The sequence below is a fragment of the Oryctolagus cuniculus genome, chromosome 5, assembly GCF_964237555.1.
Source record: "Oryctolagus cuniculus chromosome 5, mOryCun1.1, whole genome shotgun sequence".
NCBI lineage: Eukaryota > Metazoa > Chordata > Mammalia > Lagomorpha > Leporidae > Oryctolagus > Oryctolagus cuniculus.
In genome coordinates, this window is record NC_091436.1 from 39,957,392 (window position 1) to 39,978,238 (window position 20,847).

The 20,847-nt window shown below is 38.4% G+C and overlaps 1 protein-coding gene across 2 annotated transcripts in view; it reads right to left on the bottom strand.

Moving 5' to 3' along the window:
- The window catches only part of LAMA2 (laminin subunit alpha 2), a 707,630-nt gene that overhangs the window by 200,584 nt on the left and 486,199 nt on the right, over positions 1 to 20,847 (bottom strand). For both annotated transcript variants that reach the window (XM_070073612.1, XM_051855341.2), the window contains exons 30-32: positions 17,624 to 17,748; positions 9,655 to 9,741; positions 3,861 to 4,054 (exon numbers count right to left, since the gene is read on the bottom strand). In XM_070073612.1, the coding sequence (XP_069929713.1) occupies positions 3,861 to 4,054; positions 9,655 to 9,741; positions 17,624 to 17,748 (406 nt within the window). The remainder of the gene's footprint in view (positions 1 to 3,860; positions 4,055 to 9,654; positions 9,742 to 17,623; positions 17,749 to 20,847) is intronic.

Consider the following 20,847-nt stretch of genomic DNA (forward strand, 5'->3'; position numbering starts at 1 on the left):
TGTTGAGCCGCGGCGCCGGCCTTCCATTTTACATTTTAAGCCCACTTTATCTTCAGTTATCATCAAGGTAAAGTGGGCTGCAAGCCAAGAAGAAACAAATGAATGAAGGACTGAATTCATAAGCATTGAAGATACTGGGTAAACCATGCTGACTTCATTTTGTAGTGATAGCCAACATAGAGATAAAAGAAATAAGACCCACAAGGCAGACTTAGGTTCAAATCATAGCTCTGTTGAAAATTCACCCTGAGAAAGTGACTTAACAAACTAAATTTTTAAAAAATTCACCCTGTGGAGATAATAATTCACATGATATTTCACGAGTTTTTAAAAAATACTGCATATAAAGTGCTTAACATAGTGCCTTGCAAATGGTCAACTTCAGTCAGGGCAAGCCTTGGAAAAATGATTCTTATGATAAAGTCTCATGTGGTATTGGAAATTTTCTGGAATGCCCAGAATCTTAAGATGGATGCATTGCTTAGCTATGCTCAGGCACCAACTCTGCTTGGTGAAGTTGGTAACCTTGGTAGGGCCGAATTTGTCTAAATATGAGACTCTGGTCTCTAAATATTTGCTTACAGAGACAGATCATTTTGTAAATGCACTATGGTTGTCATGGAAACATCACCTTTAAAAGACCCGTGGAAAATTCTGTTTTGAATCCAATAGATGCCTGAAGTCCTCATTGGCAATTTTCCTTGGCAATTATCTCTTTCTTAGGAACTTAGTGGTCTAAGGGGGGGCTCCTCAATGACTTCTGTATTTATATTACCCAGTCTCTTCAGAATGTGATATCATTTGTTAAATATCAGCTCACTCTAAATTTATAGTGAGTGCATATGTGTAGATTCTTCCCAACAACATGCAGCACACTTGAGATAACATAATGACCACTGCTAAGTCATGGATGCTGTGGGCCACATTTAAACTGATTCCTAGAGAATTAACTAAAGAGAACAAAATTAACTCTTGTGCAACACATGCTAGTAAATTCTCTGACCGGTAACTTATTTCTCTCTAATGGGAGAAACCTCCTCTTTTCTATAACCAGCATCAAAACCACTTCTCTCACTACCTGTACAGCCTTCCACCAAAGCCAGGCTGCCTTCCCCAACTGCTACCCTTGAGCCTTATAAAATTCCACTGAGATCACATGCGAGTAAACAGGCCTTGTAGATCAAACACGTCCATTCTTTCTCTCTTGCGCTCATTTAGCTTAAGGATACAGAAATATCGTACAAAGGGAATCGAGAATAAATCAGAATTATGTCCCTGCTTGTGCCTTGCTGCATCATGTCAATTTGAAATTCAAAGTGGAAACTGGGGCCTGGCAAAGATCACTCTAACCATACCACAGATCCAGTTTTCTAAGACCAGGGAAATTTTAAAAGATGCGAAAAGAAGAAAAGTCTAAAGAAGCTTCATGTAACAATTCTTTGAGTTAATTTAATACAGGGTAGAGGAAACATTCCTAGAAGTAAGTGGAAATCAATACAATTTAAGAGTAGTACAAGGACATTTAACACAGCATAACTAGACACATTTTAGACAAAAAGGGGTCTAGATATCAAAAAGAATCCCAAATAACACTTTTATTGTAGAAGAAAAATCACTATTATTAAGTCCTTCAGAAGAACACTAACATGTCCAGCACACAGCAACTAAACTGAATAATACCATGTGCGGTGCCTGCAAATACAGTGATGTGCTGCAAGCAAAATGATGTTGTGGTCAAGGATGGGTGGCACGCACAACAGTGGTCCCATAAGAATCTACTGCCTGGGAAGGCAGCAGTCCTCTTGGTTTGTACAGGTGCACTGTATGATGTTCACACAGGGACAAAATCTCCTAACAACATATTTCTCAGAAGGCATAGCTGTCGTTAAGCAATGTATGACTACATTTCCCTATGGAACAGGAATAACACAAATAACCATTGAAAGGCTATAACATAATAACTGAAGACTGGCACTTTCTTGCAGATGGGGAATGTGGAGATTAGGGATCCACAGATGTGACAGAGACAAAGTCTTCATATGAAAAATTTACTTAAAATGTACATATAGTTTTGCCTATCAACAAATAAAGTACTTAAAATTGCTGTAGAGGAGCCATAATGCCAATTCTCCTTAAAATAAATAATCTCATCATCCTATCTTTTCCAGATTTTAACTGGAAAAGAAAAAATTGACTAATTTTTGTGCTATACCTTAAACATTATCTTTATGTTTTAGAAGTTTACTTCTGGGGACCAGCTCCGCGGAGCAGTAGGTTAATCCTCCGCCTGTGAAGTCGGCATCCCATATGGGCACCGGTTCTAGTCCTGGCTGCCCCTCTTCAAATTCAGCTCTCTGCAATGTCCTGGGAAAGCAGTAGAAGATGGTCCAAGTCCTTGGGCCCCTGCACCTGCATGGGAGACCAGGAAGAATCACCTGGCTCCTGGCTTCAGATCAGCGCAGCTCCGGCCGTTGTGGCCATCTGGGGAGTGAACCAATGGAAGGAAGACCTTTCTCTCTGTCTCTCCCTCTCACTCTGTAACTCTCTCTCGCAAATAAATAAATATTTTTTTTAAAAGAAGAAGTTTACTTCTGGATAATAAATTAAATTGATTATGTGTAATCCAAGAATTGTTCAAATTAGTGCTTATGTTAAAATTAGCTATATATGATCTCTATTTTAAAATATATCCATGTTAATAATTTAACCTGAAAGCAATATTATGGAATACTTTGGTGGTTTGCTACTTTAATTATCATTAAAACATCCCATTATATTTGGTAAAAGTGAGTACTTACAGAACAGTAATTAAATATTGTAAGTATAAATATGACATGTTTTCTATCTTCCCCCTTATTTTTACTTTAAAGGTATTTTCATTAAAGATGGTTAAAATACAAAGAAAAGCATTGAAGACTTATCTTCCCAAACATACCCAGTTTTTCCTTTTTTGCACAAGTTTAAATCCAGACTTAGCATTTGAGGTAACCCTTATAAAAGGAGAGCACAAACATTCCTCTAATTAAAATGCTATTAAGATTCAGACACACAGAAGATGTTAAAACAAGAACTATTTGGCATGCATAAATACATTAAAATAGGTAAATGTTGAAATAAAAGGGGCTAAAGTAAATTTCCATAAGCAAAAAAATACCAAAATATAACTCTCCCTCCTCAAATAAACCTATTTAGATTAGAAGTGATATAAGATCCAAGAATTTTATTTAACTACTGATTTCTAGGTGGCATTGCTGACTCCAAAGAGAGATGGCGTGTGTGTGCATGCCAACAGCTCTCTACTTACTGTGCATGGGAGTAGAAATACTCAAGTTTATTGCTACTGCTTCTAGGATTTGTAGTTGAAGAGAAAGTGATAAAGTGGCATGCCCATGGATTTCTGTTAAAGCCAGGAAAAGAAAAGTCAGTGGTAATTCAAGGCTTAAAGTGTCTGTCCAGCCGATTAGAGATTGGGGAGGATTCTAAAAAGTTTAATATACGTGGATCTTTAATCTGTCACAAAGGCAAGGCCAACTTTAGCAAAACTGCAAACCCTGGGATAGACAAAAAAAAATAAAAATAAAATCTGCCTGCAGGAGCTTTGTTGCAGGTCCTCGCTGCACTGACTAAACCAGGCTGAGGATTTTCTCAGCTGTTCTTGGCTCTGCGGGATGGAGACAAGAACCGTAGGCAAACAGCAGAAGGTGGATAGATAATGTCAGCAAGAATGAGAAGTAGCACCAACTACTGCAAAAAAAAAAAAAAAGAGAGAGAGAGAGAGAGAGAGAAAGTCTTTGTCATTGCAAACGAGACAGAAAGGGAAGTAAGGCCACTGGAAGTAACAGCTAAGTTAGTATACGTACAAACACACTCCGTGCTCTCGCGGGCATGCCAGTGCTCACAGCCGTCACACTTCCTGCCTGTGGCTCCAGGGCGGCACGTGCACAGTCCTGTGACGGGGTCACAGGGCACAGGCAGTGAGCCATAGGGGTCACACTCACATTCTTGGCAGGAGCCTCCGGGGCTGCTGGGACTGCCAGTGTAGCCAGGGGCACACCTGGGTTGAAACAATGACAAAACACAGGAGGTTAAAAGCAAGTCATGTGGGGATTCCAAATCAATCCCATGAAGGCTGCATGTACCAATATCATCTTACTAAAGTGATCAGTTTAAGTTCATAATTGATCATAAAGATAGGATTAAGTGTCAAAAGGATCACATAAACAAGACTAGTGTCTGCTAATACTAACTGATAGAATTAAAAAGGAGAGAACGATCCAACATGGGAAGCGGGATACACAGCAAACTCGAATGGCAGATACCCTAAACGGTAGTCTGGCCTCAGAATCAGCCCTTAAGGCACTCGGATCTGGCTAAAAAGCCCATGAGAGTTTCTCAGGCATGGAAAGCCAAGACACAGAGGCAAACAAAATGACCTAAATGAAAGATCTCTGTGAGTGAGATCCCAGTAGAAAGAACGGGCCATCAGAGGAGGAGGTACCTTTCTCTGAAGGGAGAAGAGAACTTCCACTTTGACTATGACCTTGTCTAAATAAGATTGATGTCCGCGAACTCAAAAGGCTTTCCATAGCCTTGGCAACTCATGACAAGAGCCTAGGGCGATTACTGATGCCATAAACAAGAGTGTCAATTGTTAAGTCAACAACAGGAGTCACTGTGCACTTACTCCTCATGTAGGATCCCTGTCCTTAATGTGTTGTACAATGTGAATTGATGCTATAACTAGTATTCAAACAGTATTTTACACTTTATGTTTCTGTGTGGGTGCAAACTGCTTAAATCTTTACTTAATATATACTAAATTGATCTTCTGTATATAAAGATAATTGAAAATGAATCTTAATGAAGAATGGGATGGGAGAGGGAGTAGGAGATAGGATGGTTGTGGGTGGGAGGGAGGTTATTGGGGGGAAAAGCTGCTATAATCCAAAAGCTGTACTTTGGAAATTTATATTTATTAAAGTTAAAAAAAAGCAAGTCATATGTTCAAGTTGTTGCATGTGTGTGTTTTGATTTAAATGACAGAGAACCTATTAGGAGATTATTGATCAGGGGTCAGCAAAATTATTCTACAAAAAGGTCAGATGGTAAATATTAGGCTTTGAAGACCAAGATGCTAAATCGACTTAATACAGTGAGAGAAAAATAGGGTTTCATATACTTTCAATGATGGAATTCAATATATCATCATAATAATGGAACCGAAACTATTGTGCAATAGTGAGAAGAATGAGTTTATTTTTGAGGTATCAAATTTTATTTAATTGGGGTTAAGATTTAGTGCTTCCTTTCCGCAAATGATCATCCATGTCTAATTACATCAATGGCTATTAGCCAATGTTAAGGGCCACTCATAGGCAGACAGTGGGCCCAACTTGGCCTGCACAGCATAGCTGCCCCATTACTGCTCTAAATTATAAACTTTTAAGAAGTTCTCCCTCTAAATATTAAAGATGAATAAAGTTATATACTGACTCCTATGTTTTCTAACCTTATGCATGTTAGAAACCAAAATAACCAAATTATATAACCCATTTGTTTTACTAATGAGGGAAAAAGAGGCATGTTAAATGACAATTAACTAATGAGATTTTGTACTTAATTCTGTTAGTCTTTCTTTTCTACCACATCAAGACAGATTTTTTAAAAATTGTGTCTGCATCAAAGTAGACTAGTATTATGAAACTAAAATACATATTGTAGATTTGAGAATCAGAGAGGCAACCCAGCTGGATTAATCCCAAATGGGATCCACTTAGGGACTCTCCTGGCCACTCGTGTATTTCTGCACCCAAGTGTACACCACTATGGGTTACACTACTGGAAGGCCTTAACTACAAAATGCTGGTGGGGCCATACGTTTTGGTTTGTCCAGGACAATCCCAGATTATCTGTTGTCCTGGTTGAATTATTAAAAACACTTCCTGTCCCTCACTGGAATACCCTAGCTTGGACAAGAAATCACACATGTGGTCAATGTAAATATAACCAACTGTTAGAATTTTTGCCCTGCATATAATTATAGGAGGAAGTTGAAAGAAGTGATAGAGCATTGGAGCCAAATGTCATAAATAGTAATCTGATCATGTTTTTAAAAACTTTTAATTTGTATTTATTTATTCATCTGAAATGGAGAATGAGAGCGAGAAAGAGAGAAATTCCCATCTGTTGGTTCACTCCCCTAATATTCACAAAAGTTGGGATTGGGCCAGTTGTAGCTAGGAGCTGGGAAAGAAACCTTGGTCCCCCATAGGGTGGTCTGAACCTCACTACAAGAGCCATCACTTGCTGCCTCCCAGAGCACACATTAGTAGCAAGCTAGAATCAGGAACAGATCCAGGATTCAAACCCAGGTACTCTGGCATCGGACATGGGCATCCTAGTGGTGTCATAGGCACTGTGCCAAACGCCCACCCCTCAGACTTCCACAGTGGATTGGGACTGAGGGGAAATTGCATGGTTGAGGGTCAAAGTGAATTTATCTTGTGCTGAAAGCAAAGCAGGAAGAAAACTTATGGAAAATCAGGTTTTTACATACATGTATGGGCTTGGTTTTCTTTCCTAAATAGCATGACAAATGCTCAAGGCATTATTTAAGTAAGGGCAGGTGTGTGGCCCAGTGGTGCTCTGGGCATGCTCACAGCAGAGTATGTTGGTTTTATTCCAGCTTCCTGTAAATGTAGGCCTTGGGTGGGGGGAGTGGCTCCAATTGTTGGGATCCTCCTAAACGCATCTTTGCATTTGTGGAGTGACCCACTGAATAGGAGCAGTGAATAGCATTGATCTCTCCCCTTTTTCCTCACTCTCTCTTTCTCTTTCTGCCTGTAGCCACCTGCCTCTCTGTAGCTATCAAATACAATAAATTCAAAGAAGACCTAAATTATTTCCTAACAGTTGCCAGGTAAAATAATTATATTCTAAGCAAGTTAAGATTAATTAAATGCTCAAAGAGTTTATTATAAAAATAATGAAGATAAAGTATGAGAGCGGCTTCAACATGACAGGGACATGCAAGAAACTTAGGCAGTTTTAGGCCAGAGCTGCTGAGTTCAGGCTGGTCAGAAGGTGATTTAAATGATTTACAGAGCTGTCAGAAGTGGAACAAATTTATCTGGAAGGTCACAATAAAAATGTATCCAAGACCTTTGGTTTAATTAGGATGAAGAAAAGCATTGGTTCAGGGAAATTTAACTAGATCATTTATGTTAGTGAAGATGGATGTGAAGCTGTAGCAACATTTGAGAACTGCAAAAACTATTCAAACCACTCACGTTTGATAGGGTATAAACTTGCTCATCTATAAGCTATAGGAACTGTCAGCTCTTACTGATTAAACATTAATGGATGCTAAAAAATAAATTTTTTGTAATCACTTTTTAATGCAATAATTGTCATTTCTGCATATCATTTCAGTATTTCCTATACACATGCTTTTGTAGATAGTTGTGACTCCAGCTTATAAATATATTATAAAACGTTTTGTTCATAAATTACTGAAGATGATCCTGTTGGCACACAGATCCTTGCAGTCATTATTCTATTGGCATTTATGAGAGCATGAAATAAATATTAGCCTAAGCATAAATAGCAAAGCACACTGGTGGGCATATATATATCTCCAAATTATATGCTTATCTTCAAAACAAATGAAAATAATTTTGGGTTTTCTATTGCATTGGGTTGCTTAATTGCTGCTAAATTTGTGTTGGCATGGAAATTGTGAATGCATATATATAAGCAGTGGATATTGTATTTAGAGTTACCACTTAGAAATTATATTTGGAAATACATCTTACAGACTTATAAACTGCACTGGAATTTATAAAACTTAGGTATCATTACTCAGTTATTTTCTTATTGGCCTTATTAATTTACTCACTATTGGTTATATAAAAGAAGATTCTTATGTGTGTGATGGTATCTCTTAATATCAACATTAGTTAATATTTGCAAAGAGTCACAATTTAAGAAAGTGTTCCTAGGAGAATCCAGCAAGGGACTGAATGAAACAGGACACTAAAAAGGAAGATTCGAAGCAAAGCTGTGATTACAGGTGATGTCCTAGTCTCAGTCTGATCCTGTGGAAAGTTCTGGGGTGCAAATGGCATTTCAAAATTCGTCTTGTTTGGAGGCAAAGGAGCTGACTTTGTGTTGGCACACTAACGACACACTGGCTGCGGGTTACCAACAGAAAGTGAGGAAAATCTCAGGCCTTTTTGTGCCTCCTGTTGGGGAGGAGCTTGCCCTGTAGGTGCCTCAACAGAGCACCAAGGATGTCCTTTAACCACTTGATTGTCATATTAAATAAAGCATCAGCTATTTTTTATGTCAAGGATGGGAAACAGGGGGCCAGTTAAGTTGGTGAAGCTAAGGGAAGCCCACAGATCTTGGTAAAACTTGAGTTATACTGCTATCAATTATGCTAAAATTATTGTGGATGTGTGTTATGGTTTGGATATGATTTGTTCCCTGGAACTCACACAGGAGTTTAATTCCCATAGTCTTACAATAATAGTATTAAGGGGGCAGATATGAAATCAAAGTATGGTGTTAAGAGATGGGATTTTGGGAGAATGATGGGATGAGATTAGGTTTTCTAAGTGGTGCCTTGCCTTTGAGTCACTGTGCTTTTATAAGGAAAGGGAGAAAAACCATAGACATAGATTCACATGCACACCTGCCATAGAAACAGAGTCCTTGAGAGAGCCTACACCACAGCTGTTCAGATCTTGAATTACCAGCACCTTAAGTCAAAATAAACTTCTTTTCTTTATAAAGTTAGAGTACCTAAGATATTTCATTAATAGTAACAAAAATCTCATCAATATAACGTGTAATGTTCATTAAGTTTAGTTACTCTCTGTGATGGTAGATGTATCTAACAAGTACTAAAAGTAGTAGAGACAAGTTTGAAGATCCAAGATATTGACCTTACAAAAAATTATGTACCTGGAAGATCTTACTTACCAGAGAGTATGTTTTTTTGCCTTAATTTACCATCTGTGTTACACTTAGAATTTAATTTTAGAAATTAGTTCAATTTAGCTATATATATATTTTATAAGGTTTTATAAGAAATATGATGAGATGTATTTAGATAATATTGTGTGCCTACTGAAATGGAAACCTAAATAAGAAACATTTTATTGTTTGCTTATACTAATTAAAATTTGCTTGATACCACTTATATTTTGAATTTTGTATACAATTGCCAGTGTAGGGCCATAGTGCTCAGAACATTAATGTGCATGCACTATTGGCTAGGCAATGTTTCCCAGTGATCTCAAATGAGAAATACATGGTCAACTTTTAGGACTGGTAACTACTAAAAAAACTTCTGAAAATTAATTTATTTGTTCTTATAAAATGGTAAGGGCCTATCTACATCTCTATCTATTCTAAAATATCAACTAGGTAACTTTAAAATAAGGTAGAATCTTTGAGAAAATTTAAACAAGATGAGAGTAAACAACTTGCTTTGGAGAACGTCTAAAGATACAAAAGGCAGTTTTGAAGCCATCTCATCTACTAGAGACGACGGAAGTAATGAAATTACTAAACGACTAGTTTTCTATTTGGACCCTTTCGTACATGATCCCGATGTTTCATCACTCTCTGGATCGTGATAGCTCGTACCTTTCACAGTACTGGCCTTCATAGCCCCGAGGACAAGCAGTGCAGCGGTAATCATCAAGGCCTTCCATGACACAAGAAGGGCTGAAACTGAATCAACATCAACAGATTATAAACATAGTTTAATCCATTTATTTTATACAGTTAAACACATCTATCCATTATAAAGGTGACTACGACATTCTATCAGGTGGTGAAAAATGCTCTACTTGTAATTACTGCTGAAGATCTTATTGTAGAGTATTACAATGAAATGTTATTAATAGTAGTCAACAGCTAAATGTTGATTTTGATGAATCAACAATGCCTTATATTTTTAATAATTTAATAATTATATAACAGCCATAAAATGTTAAACATGTAGCAAAAGGGTCCTATTGCTTATTATTAATCAAAAGAAAATATTATTAGATTTTCTGCACATTTGCCCGATAGTAAAATAGGTATTACTGAATATATGTCACATTAAAAAAAGGCACAAAAGCTATATAATTTGTTTCTGAAACCCTAGTCCAAATTGCCACTGACATTTCAACACAAGGTGTGAATAAATGTTTTGCTTAGAATAAAAAAGCACCTTTTCTAATTTGTATTCAGATTTCAAACTCCATTTTGTTTTAGGCACAAATTAATAAGATTTAATATAGGAAAGAAAAAACAGAAAGCGTTCTACATAAAAAATGAATCTTTTCTATTTTATGGTCTTTTCTAATAATTAGATCTTCTATAACTCGCGCTATGTTTTTACTCCAGCGCCAGTAGGTAACAGCCATCCTGTCTTCCTCCAGGATTTTTGATTTTCCAACTCTAGGAAAGAAAGATTTGACAGCTAAACTACATTAACATGAAGCTTTGAATTGTTAACAAACGCTTGGCAAATGTAAGTAATGTTGTATCACCACTGGATAAAACTTCATATTGCTCTGGAAACTGAGGATCAGAGCGTTTTAAAACGGTAACCCTGCAAACACTATTTTTTCTTTTGCTTACCTGCTAAATAAATAAATAGACACTGGAAAACAACAAAATGCATGGGCTGGGGCCACAACTCCTTTTAGAGCCTACTTTAAGGTTTTCCAGTGCATCAAATCAATAGTATAGGATGAGTGATAAACTGTAACCTTTTCCAAATACGGAAACAAACTGATCTAATACTCACAAACTCATTATCCAACCAATTTACGTTTTGCCTTCCCCAAAATAGACCCACACAGGCATAATTGACACATTCTTTCAAGTTTTTAGCTCCTTAGTTCAAAGCTTGCTGCTGAGTACATCTGCTCACACACATGGACACACGACTCACATACATATATAGGCACCAGAAACAGATTTGAGACATTTGAAGTATCACTGAAGACAGCCTGCATGATGAAGTTGCATCCTTCTACAGTAAAATAATAAAGTGGCAAGAAATGTAGTACTAAATAATAAATTTTGAAAAATATCTGAAAGTACTGCAGAGGCATGTACTTGGAGAGTTGATGGACACTTTTTAAAGTAATGATACTGCAGTTGATTATATTTTTTCCTTAAGCCACATGAAAGGGTTTCTGGTGTAGGAAGAAAAAGTCACATTGTGCTTGAAGTTAGAGTGAATTTGTTTGGCTCACCCAACTCCTTCCTCTGCTCTCATTCTTTGCAAGTCTGTAGTCCATCTTTCTCCTATGTTGCTCTTGGTGAGCTTTTTTTTTTTTTTTTTCACATTTCCCAGTGGTACCTAATTCTTTTTTTTTTTTAAAGTTTTATTTTATTTATTTGAAAGGCAGAGTTACACAGAGAGAGGGAGACAGAGAGAGATATCTTCCATCTGCTGGTTCACTCCCCAGATGGCTGCAACAAGGGCTGGGCCAGAAGGAATCAGTAGTTTCCTCCACTTTTTGGGCCATCTTCCTCTGCTTTCTCAGGCCATTAGTAGGGAACTAGATTGGAAGTGGAGCAGCAGGGACTCAAACTAGTGCCTTACAGGATGCTGGCATGACTGTATGCCATAATGCTGGCATCTGTGGTGTCTAATTCTAAACTCTCCTCAACAGAAGTTTTGAAATTACATTCTGTTCTCTGGGCCATAGGCCATGGGTACTAGAGATCAACTTGCTTCCTGCAGCTAAGTTTCTAGTTTTAGTCCCTATTTGTGGATTGTTACTACTCAGTTTCCTGTGCCGTATTGATGTCATGTCATTGATCTCTTGAGGTACTGCACAGTTGTTTTCAGATTTCTCCTCTTCTCAACTCTTCTTCAAATGACTTAACTCAATCTTAAGGAGTTTCAGCGTTCTGTCTAGTCTACTAGATCTAAAACTGCATTCCCCCTCCAGACATACACCTGACTTTTCTATAAAACTTTCCCTATCTGTGAACATCTCTATGCTCCCATTTGCTTAATCAAAAGCCATGGAGTCAGCTCTGTCATCTATTTTTCTCTCCCACTCCGTATATACAAGGATACTACAAAAAGTTCCTGGAAAATATGAATTCTCTTTTAATTCCATTTTCATAAACTTTTTGAAGCACCCTCATATTCTGTTTGCAAATACCACTGGGGGATCCATTGGTAACATCACTGCATTATCCTAGACCAAGCCACCTTTTGAAAGACTGTTAGTTTTCAGGGCATTTAGATACCCATTGGAGCTTTGCTGACTTCATTTTGTGCCATCCTCTACCTCATTCACTCTGCTTTGGCAACCCTGGTCTTTTTTACTGTGCCAAGCATGAACTAAGCATGGACTGGTCTCTGGGCCAGTGCGCCTGCTGCTCTTCTACTGGGCTGTTCTGCCTGCAGACATCGACATATTTACTCCATACTTCATCCAGGTCTTTGCACAAGGCTCATCTGTTTGACGAGACCACTTGCCACCCTACAAGTAACTAAAATGACACTCTGGTGTCCCCAAGGATGCTTTGCCTTTTCCTGGCAGTACTTCCCACCACCCAATATTACATGATACATCTATTTGTTTATTGTTCTTACACATGGAAAATGCAAGCTCTGGGAAAGGAGGGAAGGTGGACTGTTTTGCTCACTTATATATTCCAAGCATGCAGAACCATTGCTGGTATTGAGTTGGACACTCATGAAATACTTGTTCAATAAAGGAAAAAATAAAATGCTATCTCTACCTTCCAGGAATTTACGATTCTGTGTGAGAGACAAATATGTACAAAAATAAGACTTGATACTTATTTTTATATCTTATTCAGCATGTTGTGGAGGAATACACAATTTCTTTTTTGTTGTTCGTAAAGATTTTTTTATTTATTTGAAAGTCAGAGTTACAGAGAGAGAGGTAGAGACAGAGAGAGAATCTTCCATTTGCTAGTTCACTCCCCAGATTGGCCACAATAGCCAGGGCTGGGCCATACCTAAGCTTTATCGAGATCTCCCACATCGGTGGCAGGATTCCAAATGCTTGGGTCATCTTCTACTGCTTTTCTCAAACCATTAGCAGGGAGCTGTATCAAAAGTGTAGCAACCGGGACATGAATCAGGACCCATATGGGGTGCTAGAGAGAGAGGTAGTGGCTTAACCAGCTATGCCACAACATTGCTTTTAGTAAGAGTTCAATTTTTGAAGGGAGGTTTGATTGAAATAAAGATATGAGATCGAATGTGTTAGTAGTATAAAAAAAGTACAAAAGACATGCTGTGCTATGGAAAGATTTTACAGTGGAGGTGGAATCTGAACTGGGCCTTTAAAAATAGACTGGATTGGGGCTGGTGCTGTGACTTGACAGGTTAAGCCATCGCCTGAAATGCCAGCATCCCATATTGGCATTGGTTTGAGCCCAGTTCCTCCTCTTCTGATCTAGCTCCCTAATAATGGCTTGAGAAAGCAGTGGAAAATGGCCCAAGGTCTTGAACCCCTGCACCCATGTGGGAGACCCAGAGGAAGCTCCTGGCTTCAGCTTGGCCCAGCCCCAGTTGTTGTGACCATTTAGGGGAGTGAACTAGTGGATGGAAGATTTCTCTCTCTTAATCTTTCCCTCTCTGAAACTCTGCCTTTCAATGGCTCTCACAAGGATTGTCTTGGGAATAGCAAGAGTGAAGCCTGCTGAGCACAGAGGGAGAAGAGCAAACCACTCCAGTCTTGGCATCGTGCAGAGGGCAGTGCAGGGCACCAAGCCTAGGAAGGAGTGAGATGGCAGAGGGCTCCTTGTGTTCCACTAAGCACCTCTCCCTGGGAGGAGGACTAATGCCCCTGTAGGTGTGCGAATGGTGCTGCTCTGTCACAACCCTGAAAACCTGACCACATTTCTTTTGCTACTCAATAATGAAGATGTGAGCTACTGCTGTGGCAATGAGTTAGGGTCCCTCACATCTTCCTTCCTCTTCATCTCTCACGGACGGCACAGATTGGAGTCACTAAAAGGAGTTCTCTCCGCTTCCTCAATTTGTGTCTCAGAACCCATTCTTACTTCTCTGGAAGAAGTTCCTCTTCGTTGCCCTGATTGGCTTCTGCGCTTCCCATTTTAACCCCTCTCTTCTCATCGTGCTCAGGCCTCTGCTTCATTAATGAGCCCAGTATGCTGCAGGACCTAGGTGGCCAAATGACTGGGCTATGGGAATAACTGAGTGGGTTTTGACTAAATTTCTTTAGAAAAATATGAGATAATAAAATGAAGAAATGGTATAGGATATAGTAAGTATGTTTTCATATATATACATACAAGTTTTTGTGTACTGATGTAAGAAAAGTATTTCTTGGGGCTGGCGCTGTGGCGTAGCAGGTGAAGCCAACACCTGCGGCACCGGCATTCCATATGGGCACCAGTTCGAGTGCCAGCTGCTCCACTTCCAATCTAGCTCTCTGCTATAGCCTGGGAAAGCAGTGGAAGATGGCCCAAGTCCTTGGGTCCCTGCACCGGTGTGGGAAACCTGGAAGAAGCTCCTGGCTTGTGGCTTCAGATTGGCATAGTTCCAGCCGTTGCTGCCAAATGGGGAGTGAACCAGCAGATGGAAGATTTCTCTCTCTCTCTATACCTCTCCTTCTCTCTCTGTGTAACTCTGCCTTTCAAATAAATAAAGAAATCTCTAAAAAGAAGTATTTCTTAAGGTGGTATAATCAGAAAATTTGAAAGCTGCTGAACCAGTCCCTTACTTTTGATATTTTGACCAAGTGTATAAGCTATACTTAAACTATAAAAATCATATAAAACAAAAAATAATAGTTTTAGGGGTCAGCGCTGTGCTACAGCGGGTTAACACCCTGGCCTGAAACACCAGCGTCCCATATAGGCGCCGGTTCTAGTCTCGGCTGTTCCTCTTCCCATCCAGTTCTCTGCTATGGCATGGGAAAACAGTAAAGGATGGCCCAAGTCCTTGGGCCCCTGCACCCACGTGGGACACTGGAGGAAGCTCCAAGCTCCTGGCTCCTGGCTTCAGATCAGCTCTGCTCCAGCTGTTGCAGCCAATTGAGAGTGAACCAGCGGATGGAAGACCTCTCTCTCTGCCTCTCCTCTGTATAACTCTGACTTTCAAATAAATAAACAACTCTTTTAAAAAATAGTCTTATTGATCTTATTAACCAATCAAGGTAGTTTTCTTTTATTCTTGAAATTTTGTGGAACTGTGACTCAAACCTTTGTAACTTGGCTACCACTTCCACTACTGCTTTTCAAATTTCATCAGTGACCCTCCTGGTCAATGGCTACCATATTGGTCAGACTGCCCTTGAGAGAAGCAGTAGCTGGTACATGTTCACAGCTGTTCCTCTCTCTCCCTTGGAATTGGGGACCAGGCTGCCTGAGTTCCTGAGTGCTCTGTCTTTTCTCTCTTGCTTTCTTCACATGAGGAATGCTGTCTTTTCCTGTGCTCCCTTTGGGTAACATGTGCCTGGGAAATCTTACCCAATTTTAATTCATTAGCATAGCTCTTCCCTCCCTTGCTCCTTCAATTCTCCTACTTCCATTTCCTGAAGCTACTTGCATATATCCATTCCATCAATTCGGACCTATTTGAAGCATAGTTTGTCTTTCTTCTATGGCAGCTCACTCCTGGTTTCTCTGTTGCAGTGAATGGCACCACCATTTTGGAGGGCAAGCTGGCTAAAAATTTCAATCTCCAACTCCTGCCTAGACTCCGACCCCTCACATCTAATTATCAGTGCCGTTCAGCTGTGCTCAACGATGTTCTCACATTCCTCTCCTTGTCTCCATTCTCGTTACTATTACCCACCTTTGGCTTCTAATTATCTCTTGCCTAGGCTAGTTTGATGGCCTTTTAATTGGTCTCTTTGCTTTTCTTCTTTGCATGTTTCAATTTACTACACTCAATTCTATCATAATAGCCTTCTTGAAGAGTGGCTTTGATCATATTAACCTTTTTTTAAATAAAAACTTGAAGTGTTTCATTATTACAATGAAAATTAAGAAGTAGTTTCCTAGACAGGTATCCCAGGATTACTACAACATGGCCTCTATTCTCCCATTCATTTTCACCTTCAATTCAGAATTTCTATCTGAATTCCATGCTCCAAAGTCTATTACTAACATGCTTGAATTCTGTGTTTCCTAAGTCTTTGGTCATGTGATTTCCAACTATCTTTACCAGTTAAAATCCTTCAATTCCCTGCTTGAGGACTATTAGTTGCACCGCTACCTACTACTACTTTTAATATATTCTTGAAGTTCAAAATTAAGTGTCACATATTGTGCCTTTGAACTCTTTATATTTTAGTTGACTTAAGACTCATGCTTTATAGTGAACTTCTCCAAGAATTGGCATGCTTCTTTTGTATACCTATTGTAGCTTTTATTATATTGTACCCAATAAGCAATGATCCACAATTACTGATATTTTTCTAACTTAAGTGGCTTACATTTTAATTAGCAATATTAATATCCTTTTGTTTAAGTCTGGGCATCATGCAGATATTAGGGAAAAGAAGATGAAAATATTATTTTCTACATATCTACTGTTTGTGCTTGAATAACAATAAGATCATGTATAATATCCAACTCATCTAAAAATTCATATTTTATATCCTATAAAAGGCTTGTGATTACAGATTAAAAAAAAAGAGGCACTTTCAGAGGAGAGTCAGGCAATCTACCAAAAAATATTTTGAGAATGTATACAAAGCCAGAGATGAAGTAGAAAAATAAGTAGGCACAGGTGGACAGATCACTGTCTGAGCTGCTCCATGCCTCTTGTATAATCAAAATAAGGTGTCCAGAATCCTAATTCTGAACAAACTGTCACACATTCTTTTCAAAGGCTAATTCTTTAAGAAAAACTACTCTACCAGAAAGAGATTGAAGCCCATAAATCACTTAACAGAAAGTGTAGATAGTCTTAGCACAGAGGTAAGTGAAAACACCCAGGCATTTTCATCAATATATAAAGCAGTACAGAATGTTCAGACGGCACTGAAATAAGTTATTCCAGCTTTTGTTTCCCCTTTTGGCTATGTTTCCATGGTACCAAGCTCAGACCATCTTTCCCGAAAGGGGGCTGTGATTCTGGGAAATACTCTTTTTGGAGCATAACAACCAGTCACCCTGCTTTAATTTTGCTATTTTTCAATTGTCTTCTTGATAATTATTTCCCAGTCTTGAGCTAAACGTATGAAATGAATGGAAACAGCCACAAAAGTGATATAATATGCACCCAAACAGTCCTTCATAGCTGAATTTATGGTAAAGCTGTATGAAAACATTAGACCTGCATATATATAACTTGTGTATACTTGTATATATATCATTCATTTTATAAACATCTTATGTAAATAGTGGTATTTACATTTTAATTAGCAAGTATTGCTTACTGGGGACAGGATTTTAAAGGAAAAATGCACCATAGAGTATTATAAATTGAATTTTGTCGTGTTTTTATATTACTGTAAAAAACACTGTCTTAAATTGAAATTTTTGTCTACATGGGTGAAAAAATGGCCCAATCTTAGACAGCCCATGTGCTAGACAGATGGCATTACTGATTGGGAAGTATGGGTATATTTTTCAATCTTACTTGTTGCTGGAAGAAATCAGAGGGCAGGCACATTGCTGACAGTCATTTGGCAATCCCTTGACAATTCCATAGTATCCAAGAGCACATCGCTCACAGAAATCACCAGCAGTGTGATGCTGACAGTTCTGTAAAGGAGAGGGGAGAAAAGGTTTGCTTTTAATTTAGTGAGGGATTTTATGTAATTTATCATACAATTCCCCACAGTTAGCGAGGAGACACACACACACACACACACACACACACACTCTTAATCAGTGATAGAGTACTTGGCTTTTAATATAAATAATTTTAGAGAAGCTGCTTCAGTTCAGAAACTAATCTCATGCTGTTGAAGCTATAATGACAAGTTTCTATTCTCTTTTCCCTGCACAGATCTCGGCGTAAATTTTGCTTTTACTTTTAGGGAACAGACTTGGACAATCTTTAAATTTTGTATCACCTGTCCATTTATATTTCGTTTCATCTCAGGTTTTAGCTTTATGAGGTGCTAGAAAAAAATGCAGAAAATCTCAGAACCTTATGTGTGCTCACAGGTGGGACGTTTGAAGCCAAACTAAGGTGGAAAGTAAAAACGTCTAATGTGGCAATAGGAGCTGAAATATAAGTCTAGTTAAGAATGTTACTCACAAATTTCTTGCCAAATCTTGGTGGTTCTTTGTAAGTATAGAAGACACAGTACAAAATAGCCATCTAAAGTGAGTATCTTCCTTTTTACACTTGCATAATGAGAGCCATTAGGGTGATACGCCTAAGACATTTTTATAAGGATATAGTAACAGCTTTAGAACAGTATGTAGTTTTGAAATTAAAATTTCCATGAAGTAGAAGCATATTTAACACAAAGAAACCATTTATGAATTGACTTAGGAAGGCACTGAATTAGGCACTGAGACAATCAAGTTAGAGAAAAAAGGTGAAATACTTACTCTCTAGGAAGATATTACCTCTTTGAGCAACAAGAAAACAAATCAAAACTCAACAAATAATGAACATGGCAGCAACAACACAATATCAAATATTCTTTAGTGGAAGTGTGGCACTTGATTTTGGGAGTCGAGAAAAAGAAATATCAGAGTTCTTTCAAAAGTTCGTGGAGGGGCCGGTGCTGTGGCATAGTGGGTAAAGCTGCCACCTGCAGTGCTGGCATCCAGTGTGGGCGCCAGTTCAAGACTTGGCTGCTCCACTTCCAATCCAGCTCTCTGCTATGGACTGGGAAAGCAGTAGAAGATGGCTTAAGTCCTTAGGCCTCTGCACCCGCGTGGCAGACCCGGAAGAAGCTCCTGGCTCCTGGCTTCAGATTGGCGCAGCTCCGGCCAATGTGGCCATCTGGAGTGTGAACCAGAGGATGGAAGACCTCTCTCTTTTCTCTCTCCCTCTCTCTCTGCCTCTCCTTCTCTCTGTGTAACTCTTTCAAGTAAATAAATAAATCTTTAAAAAAAAAGTTCATGGAAAAAGAAATTAAGTTATTTTGATATAAAGATATTTTGAAATCCATGCACAGATTTTTTTAAAAAATAATACTTGTTTTTCCATAAACTTTTTGGAGATCTCATTATACAAGGAATTAGAAGTGAATTTTAGCTTCATTTTATAAGATTGTGGGTGGTAAAAATAACAGTTTACTTCTTATAAACAACATCAAAGAACATTTGGAAACACACAGCCAGTAACAAGATAGATGTACATTGAAGTGACCTGATGAACTTGACCTGAGCCAAATAGCTATCTGCAGGGTCTGTATTGAACTAGGAGGACAACCCATATTCTGGACTCTGTTTCACTCAATCCATCAAAAAAGAAGGTGTTTAGCTTTCATGTCTTCTACTGGGCCAACAATCTTTAGTATGGGATATGCCATCTTTCACTACACATGGTAACTGAAGTGAAATCCACCACAGATATTACCATTGTTGTGGAATTTTAAAATATTAGAACTTCTGGTTATTTGTGAGCATTTTTGCTGTTCTCTGCCATGAAAGCACAACACTGCCACCATGAACTTCAGACCACTAACTTTCCATATTTCCAGTGACATATTAACACACTGTGAGTCACTTGGAGATGGATGTTGTGACTATGCAAAACGGATCTGATTTTCTAATATGACAGGGCACAGATCTCAACTCTTCCATGTTCCGCTTCTCTCCCAGCAGATAAAGCAAAGAAAGCCCTCATCTGGCATTCTCTATTTCCTACCAAACAAGGTACTTTTTTGCCTGGCTTATCTTTCATCTCTGTGACACATATTTCTGGGAAGTGATGTTTTGTCCTTTGTTTAGAGCTACGTTCCTAGTAAACCGGTTTCCCCATCTCCTGCCTCCCCATTTCTCTCCTTCCATTGACTCTCCATTCTCTCCTTATTGACTGTTTATTCCAATTCATATTTGAAGTTAGCCAAGCCTTTCCTATCTTAAGAATACCTGTGGGTTCTCAAGTGCTTTGACAACCTCTACTTTCGCTAAGCTTTTGAAAAGCATTGTTTACATTTCTGGTTTCTACTTCTTTACCCGCCATACATTCTTTAAACAGGCTTCTGATTTTTCCACCGAAGCTTAATTTCAGGCTCATCCATAAAATCTTTGTTGCTAACTCAAAATTTACTGACAATAATCAGTTCTCATTATAGGTGAATTTTCTGTAGCAATTGATATTTCTGTTCACTCTTTCTTTACAATGTTCTCTTAATACTGTTCCTCTATGGTTACTTTTTTTTTCCTTGATGAATTCTAAATTCTCTTTCTCCTGGGCAAGATTAATGTCCTTTATTCTAACATTGGGTCTCATCTCTTTCTTTGGCCCTATACATTGTACTGGGTGATTTCGTCCAATATTATGAACTTATTACTAGGATGCTAAAAATTCATTACTTTATATATTCAACCTGTACATCATTAATGAGTTCTACACTTGGATTTCTAGTTGCTTCTTGGATAGACCTTATGACATGATGCAAAGGCACCTTGAATTTTAGGTGCCGAAAATAAAGCTCATCTCTCTTTCAACCTGATAATAATGTGGTATTTCCCATTTCATTTGAGGTCACTGTAATTCACTCAACTGCCCAGATCAGCAATCTACAGGCCTCTCTTATCCCATGTATCTATTTAATCACTTGGTCCATGGTTCTATAACTCTATGCATATTTAAAAAATTTTTCAGTATAAAAGAGATTTATTGGGGGGAAGTTAGTGAGGATGAGAGAAAAGAAGAGATAGAAAGAACCT